At 37.4% G+C, this 23,845-nt stretch overlaps 2 protein-coding genes across 2 annotated transcripts in view; one reads left to right on the top strand and one right to left on the bottom strand.

The window, feature by feature from the left end:
* mbo (Nuclear pore complex protein Nup88) overlaps window positions 1-23,845 on the bottom strand; it is a 523,666-nt gene that overhangs the window by 446,278 nt on the left and 53,543 nt on the right. The window lies entirely within an intron of this gene.
* LOC145691773 (uncharacterized) lies at window positions 10,698-12,583 on the top strand. Its single transcript, XM_081767082.1, has 3 exons — window positions 10,698-11,176; window positions 11,515-11,665; window positions 11,994-12,583. Exons 1-3 carry the CDS (start codon window positions 10,966-10,968, stop codon window positions 12,331-12,333), a joined length of 702 nt encoding a protein of 233 aa, XP_081623208.1. The 5' UTR covers window positions 10,698-10,965; the 3' UTR covers window positions 12,334-12,583.

Genomic DNA, 23,845 nt, shown 5'->3' with positions numbered 1-23,845 from the left:
TCCTGGCTTAGCCTGCTACGGGCCTCTGTCTGGGAATCCTAACCTCAGCCGCTTAGCCTGCTACGGGGCTCTGCTGGCGACTTAACCCGCCTCTGCTTGCTACGGAGCATTGGTTCCTTAATTTCACTCCTCTTAGCCTGCTACGGGGCTCTGTTGGAGATCCTGTCTGCGATCTTACGGTCAAAGACCACCTATACTCAGTCCTGATTCTAGAGAAATCAATTTGTATAGTATTTTGTAAAAATACTTTTATAGAGGAACTTTTTATAATAAAAAATACTGGTAGTGGGAGTCGATTCCGGACGCTCTTTTTATTAACAGCTCTACCTCTTCCTTATATATGAGACAAAACTACACAAAGTTTTACAATATATATATATATATATATATATATATATATATATATATATATATATATAATCACCCCCACTCCCCAATAGAGACAGACCATAGGGGACCCAAGGGCTGGGTGGAGATAAGGCTTCCCACTTTATGAACTTCGACACATGGGACGAGAAAAGATTCCTGATCCTAACGGGGATTGAACCCGGCCCACTCAATTGGTGGACAGACACTCTCTACAAGCAGAATTAATATAATTACGAAGCTCTGTCTACCGTGAATAAAGTGAGTAAAGTAAAGTAAATAAATAAATAAATACAATCAATATCCCAGCGTATGAACTCGATTGAAAACAATTTTAATGCTGAAATGATAAAATGGTGGGAAAGAATCTCTAAATAGAACCTTACTGAAACATCACATATTGCAGTTTCCTCCCCCCCTCCCTCTTAAATGAAAACTTCATAATATTATAAGTAATAATACATAAAATACAGTAACAAATTTCAAACGCTTCTAGCTCTCAAACTACAAACATTTGTTCCAGCATACAAATACTTAATACAAGTGTTTACTTATCGTGGACGTCCAACCCACATGCAACTTATTTGATTCAGCTACCAAAATGTTTCCAACTGAAAGCCGAAACCACAATTACAGCAATAATATATTACAATTTCATTATTTCTGCAGGAGTTGCTTTATAAGCAACATATAATTAACTAGTTGGGACATTTGTACCCTCAAACAAGCTTTCATTATTTTAACGACCTTAACTGGCATAATGCAAAAGGACTTCTAAACACAAAGGGTCAACAAAATTAGATTGTTACATTTGTTTATGATAGCACTCCATAAATGCTTCCTCAACACGCAGCGATGGAACATATGAAAGGCACACAACAAGTTAGTTAACAATTTATTTGACAATTTACTAAAAGCAGTCACGTGCAAGATTCTACTTTGCCTTATATTATGACAGCATAATTGGATAGAAAGGTTCTTGAAACAATTCTAACAGATTGATGAATAATATAACGCAGTATTATAAATGAATTTCTGTCCATCTATCTTTACCTGACCAACACAATGAAACAAGTGCACATCATTATAAATTTTAATTTATAATAATAACAACAATAATATATAATAATTACCTGATGTCTCCAAATTATTATGTAAAAATCAAAAGCTTTACGCTGAGACATCACTAACTCATTCTAAATTCAATATTCTTATTTCTCCTAACTTCTGACATTACTCTAATGCTAGCATGAAAAATTTATCTGATTGACTGTACGGACCACTCCGGTTATGGGTCACTTGAGTCTTATTTCTGACCCAGACAGACCACGAAGCAGGAGTAATCATATCAGTTCTACAGCAGTAATGTCTTTATATATATATATATCTGTTTAATTATGTCCAATATTCGAGCTCGAATATTCAGAAACTCGATTTCAGATGTGTTTGATTCTTAATATAGCTGTTCAGAGCTTGTCGTCCTGCAGAACCGGAATTAAAGGTGCGAAATTAACGTGCCTACCAAGAGTCGAATCCAGGTATCTTATGCCGAAAATGACAAACACAATCATTTCGTGTATCAACAGTTCATAAAAGGCGAATTCTAAAGTAAACTCAAATTTGCTCACTATGTTTGCAGAAGAAATAAAATGATAATTTAGTGAGAGAGAGAAAGGAAAAGAGAAATCATGTTTGTTGGAATAACGTTAGCAGACCTGGCGGTTCTCCGTATGTATGGCGAAATTTCAATGTCACGAAGTTCGTGTCCAGTTTTGTATGGGCAACGTTAAAATGCCCTCGGATTTTAAAGGCCTTAAAAGTTAAGTCCATATGCTTCGTGATTGAAGTTGAAAAGCGTCCCCCGATCCACTGAAAGAAAAAAAGTCCAGTAACCTTACTGTATGGTTAATCTCATAACTGCATGTTTTACCACTGAACTCGTGATCTCACAGCTGAAATCTTTTGACTGCCGAATTCTCTTTTAACCCGTTTTTGTCCCGCAATAACCCAATCAGGACCTCTACCAATAATGGAGCAGTTGGTTTTTCGCTTTCGAGCTTTCAGCTGAAATAAGTTAGCAGCTTTACAAATTCCTAGAATCTAGATGTGGGATGTGTTGGAGCCAACAAATCAATATATTAATATGCATAAATTCAGCTGACAAATTTAAAGCTCGCAAATCAAATAATAATAATAATAATAATAATAATAATAATAATAATAATCGGCATCTTTGTTATCTTTACGGTTATCCGCACAACAAAATAGGTGTCTTGTGGATTCTCACACAAGTAGCATTAGAGGCGATTCTCAGGAATAAGGATGCGCTCGAGACGAGACAGAATTTTCCTGAGAAAATTCGAGGTGAGGCACTTCTCCTCCAACAGAGAAATATACATTTTTCGAGTCGAAATATGACTTTTACAGTACATTTTCGAGACGAGGCAGCTTCAAATCTTGTCTTGTCCACATCTCTACTCAGGAATACATTATCCGGATTTAATACCACGATGTATAAAGGCTCTGACTGCAGAATATGAAACCTTCACGCAATAATCTATGAAGGTTAGAAGTATTGTATAGTTCTGAAATTGCGTACATTTCTGAATAATGATGAAACAAATCTGTGATACAAATTTCATTCCACTTTGTGTTTTTCTGTGTTGCAACTTTAAATTATTGTCAGCATGTCTATAAATATGTTGTAAGAATATAATTTGATAACGAATTCGCCCGATATTTCTTATAATGTTAGTATGTGTATAATCAGCAAAGACATGTATGTGGCAAATTTCATGTCAAAAGAGCAGTAAATAAGAACAATAAAACGAAAATAAAACTTTCTTGTCTATTTAGCAACATTTTGTTTTACTCATTCTAATTTTCGTATTTATAATTCTTTTCCTATGAAATTTACCACAAATATACATTTCCCGATTATATACATAGTATCAGTATTAAAAGTACCTGCAAAATCATCATCAAATTATATTCTTACAAGAAGACAATTATAGATATGCGACAATCATTTCGGACATAAGTGTACATTTAGTAATAACTGGCAACATTGATTCAATGCCAAACCTTCAGAAACAATAGAAAGCAACTAATACCTCTAGTATTCCAAATTATTCCGATTAAGGATGTCCAACGTCACGTCATGTTTCAAAGGGTCGGAGGCCTTGCAACAGAAGATCGAATATTCAATATGAATGAAGGAGATCGTACAACGAAAACTTGACAAGCGAACAGAAATTCCCACTATTGTTACTTCTCCAATTTAACTTCCCCTGTCAATTTTGATTATCATTCTATTAATTTACGTTTGAAGCTAGCCAAACTGAAGTTAGGAAATATCAAGCAGCTATGCATCTGTTATGAATACAATACTCAAGTGTAAGTAACATAAATAAATAAATGATGGGAAATATTGATATGTTCACGTGCTTCCCTTCAAACCAAGTTCATTTGTGTTCAATGTATGATTCTTTTCTTTTCTCCTCTAATAATAATCATCAAAAGTTCATGTCAATGAAAATTACGTTCCATTCAATACTTCCCGACTATTATAACAACTTCGAGATTTCACTTTTAATTTACTCAATATACTGCTCAATAAAACGAATTTAAAAAATAATTAAATTTTGTCTTACCTTTTCACTTGAAAAAGAAATTTGTACAAATAGAAACAATTTTGACAGTAATTACATGGCCAATTTCATCTTAAATATAAGATTTTTTGATAAATGGTAAATGGAGAAATAGCTTTCCATCTTCTTACCTATGTTAAGGAGTTTTCGCTTTTTCCTTGTAAGAGTACTGTACTCCAATTTATTGTTTTAACAAATAGAATTCGGAAATGTTTCAAACATACGGATACAACTCGTTACTCTCGAGCGCAGTAAAGTACAATCTCCACAAAATAGCTACTGAAAGCTATATATTTAGTTGGAGATCGAAAACTAAATGCAGAAAAGTGACCATGGTAGCTCAATGGGTGCACCGACATTGCGCAAATTTTCCCACGCTTATCTGTTGACACAGATAAAGCCTTAATGAGCAGGCAACAAAATTGGAAATTGCGAAAAAAATCTTGTGCAACGTTGCCATCATTACCATAAGTATATCGACTAATAAAAACAGTCACCAAAATGCAAGTCGTTTTAACAAAAAAAAAAAAAAAAAAAAAATACAAAGTAATGGATAACAATAGCATTTTCAGTCATCTATATTATATGTGTGCAATGGCGTCGTTAGAGAGGGTGACTGGGGAATGTGTCCCAGTCATTCATTTTCCGTATCATATCTAACTGTAAGATTAAAACTGTAAGAATATAGTTATTGAAAGCAAATAGTTTTGAAATACTGTAAGGAAAACAAACATATATAAAATAAACAATATATATAAATATTTCTAGAAGTTCTCTTGAAATATCGTGAACAGACGTTCGACCAATCAGAAATAAAGATTTGTCTATATCTTCCAGTTTTGGCCAATCAGAAACAAGCACTTGTATACATATTTCAGGTGTGTCTACCACATATCTTAATAACTATCCTTTCACCTTTCTATAAATGATACTTAGATTTGCATTTGCGTCTTAGTTGTTCTTAGGTGCTGTGAGAAACATTTGTTATATATTACCTAGGTATTATCGTATAAATTGTTACAAGAATGAGTGGTCAGTGTATTAGAGATAAATAGGGCCCCTTGGTAAGAAAGCTCGCCCCCTTGAGTGATGCAGCAACTTATATCTACGTGTACCTCCTACATGCAGTTAGAATTCTAAAGCAGCATGTCGAATGTTGTGTCTCGCCGCGGTTTTCAACGAACTTAAAGAGTTCTGGTTTGGCCAATGGCCACCAATTAATATTGCTACCAAAGTGTTTACCATCCTCTTAGGTATTGATTAAGACCAATATCGTCTCTCTATGAATTACCGTTCCCATGATATTGGCCAAAAATGGCCGATTTCCAGAGATTTAAGGAGCATTATTTGAGGAACCGTAAGTCATAGAGAGGTCATATTGGTGTTGGTCAATATCTAAAAGGGTGGTAAATATTTTGGTAGCAAATAGTAACCGGTGGCCACTGTGCAACTGGCCATCAATTAATATCAGTACGAAAATGTTTAATGTTCTATTAGGGATTAACACTGATATCATCTCTCTATGACTTACCGTTCCCGTGATACTGACTAAAAAAGTTCGAATTTCTAGATATTTAAGCAGTCATATCTCGAGAACTATAAGTCATAAAGAGATGATATTTTGTTAATTTTTGCGAGAAAGAGAAGAGGGTGCGGATAAAAAGATTTACCTTTACATCTAGGAACAATTACAGCTATCCTTCCCGCTAGATCTCTCCATTCTTTTAAAGTTCGTTCTGGCAATGCTCTTAGAGCATTCTCAACTGTTTTATCCTGAAGATATTTACCGGACAGTGTACATTAGAAAGGTTTTGGACCTGAAATTGGTTTGTGGGCCTGAAAAGGGCCTCAGTTCTTTAATTACTGTGTATTTGCTTCACTCCCAGAGAGATAACAAAGCGTTTCCGTTAGCCGACTGTCGGCAAAGCGTGTTCAACGTATATGGCCAGAGCAAATATTGAAAACATTCTCAAGATGGGTGCTGGTCCCTCCTTTGTTTGGACACGAATGAGGTTCGTGAACTGTACGTTTTGCTGTTTTAATGCATCTCTGATGTTATCTATGTTGGTTGTGGTTGGAACACCTTCTTCAGGAAAGCAATGCATCTCAGCAATTCTTCTCTGCAAAGCTTATTCTTCTCCGTTGTGCACTCTCCCAAATGTCACCAGCAACTGTATGTCAGACCTCCTCAGGTTCTGTTAAAACCCCGAACGAATTGCGGATATAATAAACCAATAATAGAACAAGCCAATGAGGAACGAGAATCACAACGAGCCAATCAGGATCGAGAATTAATCGCAAGTTTTAGTGAGGAGGGTAATATAAACAGGAAGCAATAAACTGGAGAAACATAGGTCTGATCCAGGATCTCTGGAAGATGCCGTTTACTGTCGCAGAGGACGCCGTGGCACACCGGGAAACCTTGCGGTGTTAACGAAGGTGTGTTCACCAGCTTAGAAGATCTTACTGTTGTAAGAGTACATTTTAGAGAAGAGTTGTGTGTATTTAATAAAGTAAATCTGATACAACACACTTACACACACCGCTTCCTGGAGAAATAAGCATTGTTTTTTCCGTCGGCTGGACCCCCTATTGTGCGTCAAGCTTCGCGCTGGCCATATAGGTTGAACAGCCTTTGGCGACAGTCGGCTGACGGGAACGCAATATTATCTCTCTGGGATAGCATAGAGAGGCACCAAACACAAAATTAGAATTACACCCTGTTTAGCCAAGCTTGTGAGGCCCTTACCAGAGCCATGCCCCGCCCGCCCAAGAAGACGCCCAAGAGAAGAACGCCATCAGAAGGTGACCCAGTGCTCTGGAACGCCAGGGATGGAACAGACACAACAAGAAGACACGCAGACACCAAAGAAGAGGACGCCAAAAGAGCTAGTGTGCAGAAGATCCTGGATCGATACGCAGACAGGGACCTCAACGCATACCTGCACACACCACCAATATACCTGAAGCGTGTCCCCCACCGGTTCACAGAGGAAGACATCAGAGCCATCATCGCCGAAAGGATGGATGACAGCTCCTTTCTGGTAGTGGAAGGTGAAACCCAAATGACAGTGTTCTTCATGAATAAGGCAGCGCGGGAAATATTTCTGAAATCCTTCCAATCAGAAGATTTTGGCAGACACGTAGTATTTGATACATCGTTTAAATTGACAAGTAAGAACCACAAAGAAGAGACCGAGGGAGCTAAACAAGGGGAAACAACCCGAGATGACTACAAGTCCCTGAATGCAGAAGATGAAGAAGAAATCACACAAGAAGCCCTAAATTCCAACGCTACCCAGATGTCATCTACCTGTAGAGATGAAGAAAGAAGACTCGATAATAATCAAGAAGACGAATTCTATGTAGTCCAGAGAAGAAGCAGGAGGAAGAAAACCACAGAAACGAGAGAACCAAATCAAGTGTCATTCTTGCAATCATCACAAGAAGAGACGAGACTCACACAGGAAGAAACCACACACACACTGATCGAAGCTAGCACACAGGTGAAAACCAACCACAATCAAGGAAAGACCCCCAACTCCGGCCCTTCTCAGGACCACGAGGAACTATCAGGCACCAACAGAGGGAAAGATGACAAGACCCAATCAGATGACGAGAGGGAAACACCAAACAACCAATCAGAAGCCAGAAAAGAACCACATCAAGTGCCAAGACTCACTCAGGAAGAAACCACACACTCAGAAGAGAGAACCCCAAACTCCGGCCCTTCTCAGAACCACGAGGAACTATCAGACACCAACAGAGGGAAAGATGACAAGACCCAATCAGATGATAAGAAGCAAACACCAAACAACCAATCAGAAGCCAGGAATCATTCACCAAGGAACCAAGCAAAGAGAAGAACTGAAACCAAGAGTACAGCTGCCACAATAACAGCTACAAATTCTAACCAATTAGAAGCAAGAACCAGAACAGATGCCAACCAATCAGGAAGTCCCAGGAGAAAGCAGAAGACGAAGAAGACTCCCATATTTACATGCGTAATTAAAGGCTACCCCACAAATAAAGAAATAAAGGATCTTGAAGCTGAATTATACAATCAGAACATCAACTTCAGTAACCTCACCAGAATCAGGTCAGAGACGGGCCCCACACATTTTGTGAGGCTTTTCTCAACTAATCCAGACGATGTAAATAAGCTAATAACATATGGCTTAAAATTTGAAAAAAGAACATACAAAGTAGAGCAATCAAGAAGCCAGCCGCGTCCCACACCCTGCTGGAATTGCTACGCATACGGCCACATGAAATACCAATGCCCCAACAAGAGAAGATGCCATAGATGTGGGAACACACATGAAACCACCTGCAACCTTCCAATAAATAACAACTTTTGTGCCACTTGCAGATTAGAAGGACATAGAACCGGAAGTAGTATCTGTCCCGAAAGGCCAAAAACTTCACATACTACAAGAAGGAAACTAATCTTTGAAGACAGACCCATCAAAACTGGCTCTTTTCAGGGACAGAGCACTAGTCAAGAAAAACCAGACAGCGCATCAGAACATGAAAGAACCATAAAACAACTAACTACAAAAGAAATAGAAGAAGCAATAGACAGGGCAACTCACAAAATAATAAAATGGGTCACATCCATCTTGACGGTAACAACACCTCCAGAACAGGGAACCAAGCTCACGGAAACTATAGCTATAGCCACCAAGAAGATATTCAACCTCTCAATCAACGCATTGTCCACGACTACAGGGCAGCTGTACGTAACAAACCCAGAAACAGTTGCAAACAAGATACACAGCAGGGGGACCGGCAGAAGAGCAAAAGGAAAAGCAAAGGAAGATAGATAGCCAGCCGTCACCCGCAATCCGATGATGACTCACAGCACCGACAATGGACAACGACATTGGCAAATTGCATGTTGAAAAAATAACACTTGTCCCCACTAACAATACACGTCCCCTTACAGACAACACAGATTTGTATAACAAATAATTCAGATAGGTTTTTTAATTTAACAGATAAGCCATATCATTACAGACATGTTTACATGGATTTTTACCACCCTTCCAATGTGGTTTTGCCATGTAAATTCTTATGCATGCAGCATGACCGATATAGGGGGTTTTTTCCTGGTTTCCAGGTTTTTTGTCCCTCTCACAAAACATAATAAACCTTCTCTCGCGCTTTCCTATCTTCTTCTTTACCCTTCTTTCTTTCTATTTACACAACTATAGATCCGCGGAAAATGTCTCCGTCAAAGATAGAAGCCGCGACATACATCCCCAACCGACAGATGCTATAGATTACTAACTGCATGTGAGGAGAGGCATGTAGACAGATGGTTGATGCCTTACTCTCTGTCAGGACGCGGGCTATCCTGAGGGGCGTCCTTATTATTTATTTTTCTGTTTCTGTTTCTGGAGAAACATAAGTGAAACTTTCAGAATGGAGTTTACATTGACGAAAACAGAAAAAAGGTGTACCTTGTGTATTAATGGGAGGCTTTAAGTATCGTTTCTTTCGCCAAGGAAAAAAAGGCTCAAATTGGAGGTAAGTTAATGTAGTACATAATTTTTGCATGTATATAAGCCTATAGCTTGCTAAGTTATGCAAAGCCTACATTAGTATTTTCAGTAGTCAGCTTGACCTATATTTTAGTAAGTTCTGTAAGCCTATATTAGTATTTATGCTAGTCAATAGGATCCATATATACTTTGTTAAAAGATGTAACACACTATTAGTATTAATGTCGGGAAGTTGGACCTATATTTTGTTAAGTGATGTAACCTATATTAATATTTATGCCATTCAGTTGCTTCTATACTTTGTTAAGTAATGGAAAGTTACATTAATATCCATGTCAGTCAGTTGGGTCTATATTTTGTTAAAATATGTGTCTAGTCCCTATTTTAATATTTATGCCAGGCAATTTGTCCTATACTTTCGTAAGTGAATAAGTAAGCCTGCATTAGTATTTATGTCAGTCAATTGGACCTATACTTTGTTAAAAGGTGATGGAAGATATAACATTTTTGCCAGTGAAATAGTGAATACATTTTTCTTTAAATAGTAAGTTTAGAACACGTGATACGATTTAATTATTATTTCCTTTCTTTCAGATGTACTAAGAAAAGCTGTAATGCTAGTATAACAATGGATGAAAATACAAGTGAAGTTTTAGAAAGGAAAGATATTCATAATCATTGTGAAGATGAAGATGGTGTTCAACGGCATTTTCTTAGAGAGAATTGTAAGCGACGAGCCACTGAACAATTGAACGAGAAGCCAAATAAAATTATAAGGCAGGAAGTTTCAAAATTGGAACATCATGACACACTTGATCATAAAGAAATTAAAAGATGCCGAGACGTTATTTATAAAAATCGAAGAAAGGTGACTCCTCGTCTACCCAGAAACACCGTAGAGGCTATACAGCAAATGGTTCAGAAGCAGGATGATATAGCAATTGACGGAGAAAGATTCATCTTTGTTGATGATGAAGCTAATATAATTCTTTTCACGTGTAAGAAAAATATCGAGTAAGTATAATTTCATTTATAACCATTAACTTTGAAATGAGTTTCATTTACAGCATCAAGAAGTAGAATAGGAAGTAGTTGCTTGAACAGAAAAGTTCCTTTTTCCGTCTTATTTCCAAATTATAGTAAAATAGTTTTTTTTTTTTTTTTTTTTTTTTGATTCTCACAAAATATATCGTAACATAGCATTTCACCTAACGATATGACACTACAGTCTTGTTTACTATTTTCTTTTCTGACACTAATCTTATTTTCTTTTCAGTTTTCTGTGTGAGTTCAGCGGGTTAGAAGTATTTGCAGATGGAACTTTCACTTATGCTCCTAAGCATTTCACACAGTTATATACAATACATGCATATAAAAATGGATATTATCTACCTCTATGTTTTGCATTTTTGCCGAAGAAAGACAAGAATACGTATGTGGCCATGTGGAAGATGATAAGAAACTTAGACAGTAGATTCGACTTGAAAATCATTTACGTTGATTTTGAAACAGCTGCTCACGAAGTCATCAAGAATGTGTTTCCAAATTGTGACATTCGTGGCTGCAGATTCCATTTGGGACAAACATGGTGGCGGAGGATTCAAGCCGACAATGATCTGCGACAAGCATATATGGATCCAAAATCTGAACTAGGTATTATTGATATTATTATGGTCTATTATTCTTTATTATTAATTTAATAATACCATGTGGACTTTGTTTTGTTATATATTAATACAGAATACAGTTGAAAATAGAATCTTATTCTGTTTGACTGAAGAATCTTAATTCAGTCACCATTCTTAAAAGCAAATAAACTGCTGTTCTAATAATGTACGAAATGAAGAAATTATAAAGCCAACAGTAAGATCCATCAATTTCACTACTTTCCCAATGCTTGCTTATTCTAACAATTATTATTATTATTATTATTATTATTATTATTATTATTATTATTATTATTATTATTATTATTATTGCTTTTCTTACAGGTTCATGGATAAAGGCATTTTTTGGGTTGCCATATTTACATCCAACAGAAGTATCAGATGCCTTTACTCAACTAATATCAATGACGCCGGATGATACAGGGCATAAATTTTCCGATTACGTCCTAGAAAACTACATAGAAGACGGTTGCAAGTAAGTAGCTTCCTTTTGAATTTCATCTATAGTAGCACATGCTTCAATAACTCTTAATACTGCAAAAACTGTTGTCCTAGTTTGAACACAACATTAATGGTTGTGCTGATATGGTATTTTCTCTCAATGCAACTTAATTATAGTGAAATTTTCTTCTGTCTTCATGTAAGACGTAGATTAAAATGCAGGTTTTGATAGTTGTAAACAAATTACGGACCAAGACTATAAATATTTCTTGAATCTAGTGTTATAAATGTTTTAGTGTTTTATATAAATTGTCAATAATTGTGTGCATGAACTAAGGATCTTTTTATTTTATTAATTTTAGGTATCCACCTGTCATGTGGGCGTCTATACCATCCACGATGCGTCGGACGACAAATGGACCAGAAGCTTTTCACAGACATTATAATAGTCAATTTTACTTCCCTGCTCCTGATATTCATACGGTGATTTCTGCTTTGTTAGAGATCCAAACGGAAACTGCCATGAAAATAACGTCCATATTAAAAGGAATTTCAAAGGCCCAAAGACCAGCAGAAGTCAAAAGGAGCGAGTTTGTCATGAGGAAGTATGCTGAGTTCAGGAATTCGCAGAGAAACTATGAGAAGGCACGTATGACATTTTTAAAAGCTGTAGGATTTAAATTTCAAGCATTCAAACTGTAAAATGAAATTTTCTGTAAATAAGTATGTTGCTTTGTAAATATTAGAATGCAATAAAATATATCTCATAAAGGAATAGCTTTATACATTTCATTTCGATGCAAAATTTCACACAATTCCTTAAATCCTGTTGTTGGCAACGTCGCGGCGGAAATTTGCGCAATTTCAGCACTTTCTGCTCCTCGTTAATAAGACATAAATTACTTAGATTATCAACGATCTAATCTTTAGAAAAATTTGCGCAATGTCGTTGCACCGAGCTCAATAACAGAGCATCAGGCGGCAGCGGGAGACCAGTATTTGATCTTTCCGTAAATCCATCAATACTTCCACCCCCAGACTAAACTTACTTGCAAATTGGGCATATTGTTCACATTCCACATTTGGGTATACGACAAAGTGACCTAAATCCCACAAACCAAGACCAGATGTCAACATCTCAATTAATACTAATTGTAATAGTATAAAATTTGTGTTTGTGAAATCATGTGTTACCCGTGCTTTATCTTCATTCTACAGCGTTGAAAAAATCGCCGCTTACTCCACTGAGTAGTGAATTTTATAATCGAAGAGTACATTCGGGTAGCCGAAAGTCCGGAAACAGTGCGACGACTACTTCAAGTGAAGTTACTGCTAACACTATTAAACTTTCTACTAAAACATTTTTGTTGTGGGACTTTAGTTCTTTAAACAATTTTGAATTAAAAATCCCATTGTGTTCATTGGTTTGCTCGTTATTTTTTATTATCGAATGACTGATTTTCTTCTGGTTCTTGATTTTTTTTTAGGGTTTTTTCTTCAAAATACAGTAATTAAATGTATTTTTGTGTTACAACGGGAAGGTAAAGGTGGATCGTAAATTCTCTCTAAACTAAAATTGTTTTATTATTATTATTATTTTGAAAAGCCCAAACTTTCCCAGGCAAAAAAGCCACGATAAACATATCTTTATCTTTCGAGTCCTTGTATCTTTAGCTGCGCTCTCAAATCATTTGTTTACACAAGATGGGACACGTCCCCAATACACAACTGCAATTTTCGAACTTTTGTATGAACACTTTGAACAAAATGTCCCCATTCAACGCACTATGTCTGTAGTGTAATCACCTGACCTTATTCCATTCTATTTCTTGTAATGTGGTCGCGTAAAGGACAATGTCTACCACATGAGCCTTCAGACCATGGGCTAGCTGAGAACTTTATGGAGCATAAAATTCCCCCGGTGTTCTCGCGAAGGTGGTGTCCAATTTTGCAATGCAATTGCACAAAATCGTTGAGATGGATAGCCAACACATCAAACATATTGCGTTGCAAATGCCAATTCCTTTGCATTGCAATCGGCCTAGTCTGAATTTTGCTTCTTTGTCCCTGTACAATATAGTTTAATCTTGGTAGATAGGTTTTCGGACAACCTGTATCAAACTTTGTTTTACAGTACTATAGCTTAGCATTATATATTGTCTTGATGTTACAATGATTGCATTGCCCAAGAAAAACCAAGCAAAGAAGTGCAGCGATCACAGAACCATTAGCCTGATTTCCCATACTGGAAAGATCATTGCACACATACTGAATAAGCGGCTGGAAAGTAAGATAGATGAGAGGTTAGAAGATGAATTTGGATTCCGGAAAGGAAAAGGCACCAGAGATGCTATTGGATTGATGAGAATTATATCAGAAAGAATTCTTGATGTAAAGGAAGAGTTGTGTTTGTGCTTCATCGACTGGCGTAAAGTTTTCGACCGGGTCAATTGGACGAAACTTCTGAAAATACTTTTAAAAAATCGGAGTCAACTGGAGAGATCGACGAGTTATTGAAAATCGACGAGTTATTGAAAACCTGTATGCAGGACAACGAGTGAAGCTATGCTTGAATGAAGGAGAAACCAATAGTGTGGAGTTGAGTTGATTTTGAGTTTAACGTCCCGTTCAGCAGCGAGGCTATATGAGACGTGGACCTACTGATTAACGTGGAATCCGAACCACATGAGCTCCCGCCGGGAATCGGACCCGGGTCTCCCAAGCCGAAGGCGCGTATGCTAACCGCTTAGCCACGGAGGAGCTCCAATAGTGTGGAGATTGGAAGAGGAGTCAGACAAGGATGTAGTTTGTCGCCCCAATTATTCAACATTTACAGTGAATGTTTAATGAAGGAAGCATTAATAGGAATTGGAGATTTCAAGATTGGAGGGCAGATCATTAACAAGATCAGGTATACAGATGATACGGTGATAATAGCTAAAATCGAAGGAGGACTACAGGAGATGATTGACAAAATAGCTGACACTGGAAAACTATATGGAATGGAAATTAACATCGAAGAGTCGAAAGTCATGAGAATATCCCGTGGAAACACACCCTTACGGATCAGAGTAGAACAAAGAGAACTTGAAGGGGTAGATAATTTCAAGTATCTGGGAAGTATTTTGATGAGAGACGCTTACTGCACCAAAGAGATCAAGTCAAGAATTGCCATAGCTAAAGAAGCATTCAACAAGAAAAGACCACTCTTAACTAGCAGGCTCAATATTGGACTTAAAAAGAAGTTGGTCAAGTGCTACATATGGGGCATTGGACTGTATAGTTCAGAGACTTGGACATTACAGAAGTTAGAGAGAAAATATTTGGAGAGCTTCGAAATGTGGTGTTGGAGGAAAATGGAGAAGATAAAATGGACAGAGAGCAACAAACGAAGACGTTTTAAAACGGACAGAACAAAAGAGGACACTTCTAGCCAACATCCTTCGTAGAAAGGCCAATTGGATTGGATACATCTTGCGACGAAATTGTCTTCTTCACACCGCCATAGAAGGAAAGATGGAAGGGAAGCGAGGAATAGGAAGAACACAGCTGATCAATGATTTAAAGATACGAGAAAATATTGGGAGTTAAAAGAGGAAGCTGAAGATCGATAAAAGTGGAAGAAACATTTCCAGGCCAAAATCTAAAATTGAAAAAAAAAAAATCCTCATTAGTCCCAGGACCTGCCGAAAGGCAAAATATTTAATAATTATTTATTAATATATTGTCTAATACAATAGTTTTTTTATTTTTTTTTTAAATGACAGACTCACAGGGTAGCCCACAATTATGTATATGATGTTGGACTGACTGCAGTTTTAGTAATTCTGGACAAAAAGTTTCGATATGGCAAACCTGTATAGCCTGAGAGGGAGGATACCGGTCACTGGACTTTGCACACGTCCTCGGCAATGCCAGCGATGGAATCGGCGGCAATATAATCGAATGGTAGTTTGCACACGCTTTCCGACCCAGCAAAAAAGGTCGGTGGAACTCTCGGGACCGGCAAATGCAGTCGACCTAGCCGCCGACAATGTTGGTGTCGGCTCCGGTTTTGTCGGCGACAATGCTTTCTTACGCGTGGATGCACACGCAGCCGGTAATGCCTGAGCCAGCTTGCTGATAGGTTTCTTTAATCTAGCTACAGTGAGTGAGTGGAAAAGCGTTGTGTTCTTGTTTTTTTTCCTGTATTTGGATTTTTTGTTTACTTCAGTTTTTTTCTATTATTTTCTTTCTTTCTTTCTTTTCTTTTTTTTACATCACTTCAATATATAATGAATGAAATAATCAAAATGGCTGTGAGGTACCACAAATATAGCGGCTTGCTATTTACATAAATTTTCAGCAAGGGAAATTTGGATCTTGTTTGAATTACCCAACTACGGCAACGCGAAAAGTAAGTTTCACTGATGTATGTATGTATATTAATCTACAGCGGAAACTTAAACGATTTAAACAAAGGGGTCGTTGGATTCGTTTGGATAGAGAATATGTTTTAGCATATATGAAGTCATAGTTTAAAAATCAACATGGCGGAAATGAACAAAATGGAGATATGAAGAAATTATAAATCTAGGATAGTTGCCCAGTGTTTATCCTGTTAATTATGCAACCCACTATGTAGGGTATGAATAATCTTCATAAATAAGAAAACAAGGATTTAAATCTCCATCATAATCGAAGAAGTAGGCATTCCCAAGCATAAAAAAAGTTGTAAATAAAATTAAAGTAAATAAAAACTAAAACACAACTATAGAAAGAACTGAAAAAGCACAAACAGAACAAGAAAATTTCCAGTCTTGTGGTTGCATGCTGCTTTACCCTATAGATCGTAATAAAAATTGGGTCTAGTCTGGCATTTGTTCCATAGAACGATTGTGGACTGAGTGAATAGGCAACCGGAATGCTCCCTTTTCAGAACCTATTATTATTATTATTATTATTATTTTAAATACCGTGATCACAGCCTGTTTCAATTTTGAGAAATTTAAAGAGATGTTAAAATTATGGCAACAAAAGTTAAAAAGGCCACCGACACCAGCATTATCACGATGTGTGTGCGAAGCAGCTCCGGTTCCGGTTTCGGCATTGTCGGTGCCGGGGACGTGTGCAAATGCTATTAGTGTTTGCGAGACAGGATGGCGGAACGGTTGTCTCTGAAACAGCGTATGCGTTTGTATTCTGCAATAAACAATTACGCGGAGGTGGGACGGAGGATGGATTCTCCCGATTTGACAACTGGCTTTTTCTTTTGGGGTGTTTTAAAGGACAAAGTGTATCAACATCACATAAGCAATTTGGCCGAACTACGGGAAGCTATCAGAGAAGAGTTCCACAGGATATCAGTATGGGTCTGTCAAGCTGCTTGTGGCAACGTTTCCAGGCATATACCGATTTGGATGGTGTATTGGTGGATATCATAGAGAACAGATTAAAATTCTTGGAAGGAAAGGTATGAGAGTAATGTATTTATGTTCAGGTTATGTTGCTAGTTTCTTTACCGCAGTCTTTGAAAACACATATACATAATTATGGGCCACCCTATAGATTAATGTAACAATATACCAGGTAAGAGGAACATTCACGTACTTCGTATATACTACGAAAGCATCAGGCAGCCATAGGATGCAATGACATTTAGCATTTTTTTTTTCTTAAACAAATATCCAAATCACGGACTTTCCAAGGATTTTACATTTCTAATCCAACCTCACAGAGTGTAATAGTATGAGACTCTCTTTCTGATGTACGAAGTCTCGGGTTCGATTCCCGCTGGGAAAGCCTTGAAATTTGAACACATTACAATGACTCAGATTCCACCTTAAACTGTAATTCCATGTCTCATTCGCATAGCCTCGGTACTGAAAAAGGACGCAACACTAACCTACCAACAAAAAGTCTCTGGAATCATCAAAAGTATTAACACTATGCTACACACTGAAAATTATAAATTAAAACTAAATATATAGTATATCTTGTTAATAATTCGCTAACTGTATCATAAGCTCTTTCCTTAAAGTTTTGAAGATGATATGTAAACTAATTTTATAGTTTCAACCAATCTGAGATTTTTCTTCTTCATCTTCTTTCTTATGTAACTTCTTCCAAATGCGAGCAACACTTTTGCTCAGATTCCTTGACATTTGGCGGAGAAAATTTTAACACACTAAAAGGCATGTGAGATCTCTCGAAGCCATTAGGGAATATGACAACGCCTCGTTTCGATCCTTCTGTCTGGCATCTCATCACCTCCCGAGAAAGGATTCTTAACTCCGCAACTAGTAAAAGGTAATTTACGTCTCGTAAAATCTACCTTCAAGGCAGTTTCCAATTCGGGAGATTCCAAAATTATTCACGAGGGTAAGAGCCGACAATGATTACTTCAATAATTCACTTCTCCTTGGAAAGAGTACTTGGGTTCCTTTTATATATATAAGGCGAAATATTGGGAGAAAGTTTGAGAAACAAGATTTTCAGTCTGAAACTCAATGAACTCGAGAGAGAATGAATTTCGAAACAAGGATGAAACGTGATTACAAAACGTGCTGTTATTGATGTTATCGCAATACAATATGTATGTAGTCAATGACTCAGAGTAACAGAGCGTGTCTTCGTCATTTTCAAACTTTCAACAAGCTTCGCAAACCAACTAAGTGTCTCAGAAAAATTAATGTCATCCCTTATAAGCCTCTTTTATAGCAATATATTTTTAGATTTTCTTTTCCTTCAGTTGATCGAGAAAATTCTAATTATAAAAGGAAAATGTGTCATGTTATCCTGAAATGTTACACAACCTTGCTGAATATATATGTAATGTTGGTTGTAGGAACATAAGGGGCGCAAGAGAATTCTTTATAATAAACGACAAACACATCAGCTCGTCACGCTAATTCCCAATAGTGAATAGTCACGCTAGTAGATGTCGCTATATGCAGGATTGTTGTATATAACTTTGTCCTTTAACAACTGCATAAAAAAATATTGTATTGAGCATGGAATTGTTTGTGAGCAAACTTTTTTTTTTAGCACGATTTTAGCATATAGTGTATAGCAGGCCGAAGGTTTGGACGCAACAACTAATACCTTCTAAAATTAAATTACTATTGAGCCGAATAATTTAGAAGAGAAAGTTAACAAATCGACAATTCGCAGGTTACCTTAAGTGTTCTACTTTCTTTCACCTGTCAAACGAATGACAATGACAGGTGCTTTTAAAGGCCTGTTCCGTCCTACATATTTGATCTATCAGTACAGATACTATTCCAGCACAAACGATTGATTAACCCCTTTAAGTTACATTATCTTTTTCATTTGTTTGGGGGGTATTGTACCTCATATGTGGACTGAATATGTTGTAATAGCCAAAACATCCAGTTCCCAACATATTAATATTTATTTTAATATTTTAAATTCCCTGAGAGATATACTTCACAGCATAACGTCTGACAAAAGTTACGTATTACTTGAGAAGGTAACTATCAAGCCAATAAGCAACTTATACGATCGTACCAGTGTCCACTAGATATTCAGTATCTGCAAAGGAAGAAGTCACTTTTTTTGTGAAGGCACTAGCACAATGAAAATCAATTACTCTTCTTATTTCGGTGATATTAGAATGGATAAGAAAATCATATGAAGTAATTCTACTACTGTAATAAATAAGTTACTTTTTCCAGTATAGCTCTCCCAGGTGGTATAGTGGCTATCGCGCGCGGGTTCGATTCTCAGTGGGAGAGCATCGAAATGTAAATGCACTGGTTCAGATTCCACCTTAACCTGTAGGACTAAATCTATAGCCTCAATACTGAAAAGAGACATTAAACTTCAATAAACAAAGTATCACATTTTGAGGGCACAGTGGCTTAGTGATAAAGCACCACCCCCGGTGCAAGCGATCGCTGGTCCAATTTCTAACTATGAGAGATTGTGAACAACATCGTGTCCAAACGTTTCATCGAGATTCTTTTGTTTCTTGGCACATTCTTATTCCACTTTCATTAACAATTTGTTGCCTTGAGCCTACAGAGGCGTAAACCTGCACTGATCGAACGATTTACAGGCTCTCAAAATCCTTATATACAGTTTATTTTTATTTTTTTAATCTTGAGATTACATAATACCGGGAAAGTTAAGTATTAAATGTAAAGAATGTTCGGAATAAAATGTAAATATTTTGAAGGGAGAAATTCACCTGTGATAAAATTAGATCAGTGCAAATCATAAAATCTACAGTTTATATTCAAAACCAGTAGCAATATCTATGGCCAAAATTCCAAATGCTTTCCTGCTTCCCTTTTGAGAAATTTGACATTAAATTTTGAAATTTATACATATATAGTCGGTGTCAATAATTGGCATAAAGGAATTTTAACTCTAGCTATATTTAGCTATTTCTGAAAATCCTTCTAGCCACAGTTCTCGTTCAGAAAAATCCATCCTGCGGTTTCAGATACTTTTGATTTTAAAGGATTTTCAAATTGCCAAATTTTGTATTTTTGATGTCTGCGTTCGAGATCTTCGAAATTCTTTTTACCAAAATATTATCCTACCTTCATATACGAGGCGCACCCAGAAAGTAAGTTTCCAACGCGTGGGCTCATAGCTAGGAAACGGTATGTTGCGCGAAGCGACTACGTGTACGTGAGAGAATAAGGTCCTAGCATGGCACATGCACTAGCGGAACTTTCCTAGTGCTCTCAGTAGCGTCGTGGCAGTGGTTGAAGATGGACGTTCCTATTCCAGCTCCTGTCGCGTGTGAAGTGCGAGGAGTGATAAAGTTTTTGAATGTACAGGGCATAGCACCAATCGAAATCCATTGTTAACTGTGCCAGGTCCATGGGCCTAACGGCATAAGCAAGCAGATCCTGCAGATTTTCCGCTCCTTATTGTACACTACTGTCACGGAGTGCCTGTTGATCAAGAAGTTTTGTGTTGAAGTAACTGACCCTACAGCACAAAGCAAGGCGCAGAGGCTCAGCATTGACATTTTTGCAACGATACAGCTGACGATGGATTTCAATCGGTGCTATGTCCTGTGTATTCAAAAGCTTTATCACTGCTCGCACTTCACACGCGGCGGGAGCTGGAATAGGAACGCCAATCTTCAATCACTGCCACGACGCTACTGAGGGAATTAGGGAAGTTCTGCTGGCGCATGCGCCATGTTAGGACGTTACTCTCTCAAGTACACGCAGTCGCTTCGCGTAACATACGGTTTCCTAGCTATGGGACGCGAGGGAAACTTACTTTCTGGATGTGCCTCGTATATGAAGGTAGGATAATATTTTGGTAAAAAGAATTTCGAAGATCTCGAACGGACATCAAAAATACAAACACTGGAAGTTTTCTAAAAATTCTTACTTTTCTCTATTATTATTATTATTATTTCGTTTAAATGATACGATAGCAAGGGCTTGAAAGTTAAAAAGAACATTATTTTTTTTTTCAACCATCCCACAAACCAAAGGAAATCGTGGACACACACGTGCCAATACGCGACATTTCAGGAATTACTGAAATTACTGAAAAATGCAATTCCAAATATGATTATCGATGTTACTTCATTCAAAATCCTTTACTTTACAAAGGACTATGTTCAACTTTTGAAGCATCCAAAGAAGTTTCACTGTTTTCAGAACAAGTGAGTTGCGTATCACATTATTCCCTTGACTTGCAAACTATGGGGATCCAGTATTCTTACCAAGTGATAGATGTGTCAGTTCCGGTTCCATTCAGTGGATAAGTGACATAGAATCTGCTCTTTACTTCTTTTACCTTCACGAAACTTCAACACTACGACTGGAAGCGACTGTCATTTCCAACTCCAAATGTGTGACCCGTAGAAGCGAGCTTTCACGATAAGAACCAGAAGAGAACAGGCTTAGCACAGAAAGGGGAGGAAACCTGTTAAGAAATGGGGTAAAATAATTGTTGTCAGTGTTCGATTATGGTCATGAATCCACGAAAAGCTTATCTGCAAAACCATCGTCACAACTATCTTCTATCAATGCTAGGTTTGCTGACTTCTCCTTACTCTCTCTGAACGGTTTACTACGAATCCGAGTACCAAACTGTGACGTCAGAAAGTATCCAATTGGGAATAACGGCAACAGAGTGACTGAACCCATGATTGGTCTACTCTTGGCACACATAAAATATTATTTTGCTATTACATTTTTTCCTCTACAAAGACCAATATTGAAACCAAGTGTGATAGTGAATTGCTACTAATTCTGGGTTTCAATACAGGCATTTTGGCCAAGATTAAACCTATTTTAGGTCTAGTAAATTCGTATCAGATAAACGTTCCACTTTATCTATTACCATTTTTGCTTTGTGGCTATCGATACTGAAACAGAAAGTTGTAGTAAATTTTATCACTTCTGGTTTCAGTAGAGTAAGAGGGATAAGAACTGATTGCAGAATGTACAAGAAAAATGTTAATCTCTTACCATTCTTCTATATTGCGCAAGATTGAAACACAAAATGGTTGAGGGACGGCGAATAGCTCAGTTGTAGAGCGTTCACCTCTGGTGCCTGGGGTTCTTGGTTCGATCCCAGCTTGCGCCAAGTGAACTTTGTGGTGGACAAACGGACAAACACCGTGTACGTGGGGTTTCTATGGGCTCTCGTTTCCTCCTACTTCCTTCATTCTACCATTTCCTTCATTTCTCATCATCACCGTCTCCTTTAGCCTAACCGGCATAATCGTTGGACGTACAACTTATTTCATTAAAAAAAAAAAAAAAATCTGAATTCTATGTACTACCTTCGATTGGGATAGAGGAATAAGGACATTCTTCGAACACAGAATAATATCAGATATGGTTTCTCACTATTTCTTACAGCTTTTGCTCCCATTCCTGTCGACAAAGAGACAGACGGACATTGCCTTCTATAATACTTCCTATACTTATGAATGGTATTGTTTGGAAACCTTAAAAATCAGGTTAAAATGAATGGTATTTCCGACACTGAAGCTATAGGAAAAATCTACACCCACCCCTAAAAAGCAATACTGTTAAAGAGAACCTCTTTGAGTTCTCAAATATTCGCTACAACGTCACGTGGTGCCTTAAGAAGAAAGCAGTATATCATGGGTACAATTGTAATGATAAACGAATAAACTTTTCCAAATCAACTTCGAACTATGTAACATCACATAATTAAACAAGTTTCGGAAATGACTCACAATGAACTGCTCATTCTCGCATCGAAGTTTTCATATAATGCAGAAGAGAAATGAAAAGACTCTTAGTTCAAATGATACTACGTATATATATTTTGTAGCTTTTGATTTCTTCCTTAGTGACAGACACTCTGTCAGATCCTCTCAGATGCAAAGTTTCGACTCGAGAATACATCTCTCTTTCGGTCTCTTTCTCCAAGCTTTTCCTTATTCCCAATCCTCTTTTGCGTTCCCTCCTCTTTTTTCGTCGAACGGGTGCCCTTCCACTGCCACAAACAGAAAGCGGGACATTTGTCACCTTTCATATGCAAACTACGAGAAGAAATGTTATGTGAATTTTGAGACCAATATCCAATCCCTGAAGTGCACACACAATGTCATAAAATACTACTCATTCCACCTTTCCTCCAGTCACAGAGAAAAGTAGGGGGAGGGGAGGAAATGGAATCACGCCTAGGAAAGGAAAATGTTCTGCCAGGTTTCCTTGAACTGAGTAACATTTTGCTGCGTTCTCTCGCTTCCTTTTATTCGTTATCGCTCGTACGTCTTCTCGCGTCTTCTTGTTGTGTTCTAGGCACTGCTGAGAGAGGTAAACCCAAGTATATAGAGGAAAAGAGAAAGAGAATTGGTTGGAGGCCCCTGTATAAATCCACGAAAACAATCGGACCCTTGTTTGAGCGTTTCCGAATCCGCCTTCCGCAGAATCGCTATTCCCGACTGGAGAGATAATATGAGCCATTGTGTGCTTGTCTCGCCACATGGACCGAGTTTAAAGGATGAGCCGCATCAATCTTTGGAACGGAAACAAGCATATACCGGATTTTATAGCTCTTAGCTTTTTTTTTTTTTTTAATATAACAACCTCGCATAATCAGTATTTTTCACTTCTCCGGCCCGGTTTAATGAAATGTACAACGGAGCCATGCATAAAAGTTTCTATTAATGACAACCGTCCCAGTCGCGACATTTGCATTGGAAGTGAATGCTTGGGAAATATTATGTATGCATTATTTGGCACTACGGCGT

The sequence above is a fragment of the Thermobia domestica genome, chromosome 8 (genome assembly GCF_964235325.1).
Source record: "Thermobia domestica chromosome 8, izTheDome1.hap1.1, whole genome shotgun sequence".
In the NCBI taxonomy this organism is placed as follows: Eukaryota; Metazoa; Arthropoda; class Insecta; order Zygentoma; family Lepismatidae; genus Thermobia; species Thermobia domestica.
This window is presented reverse-complemented; position numbering and strand designations above follow the sequence as displayed.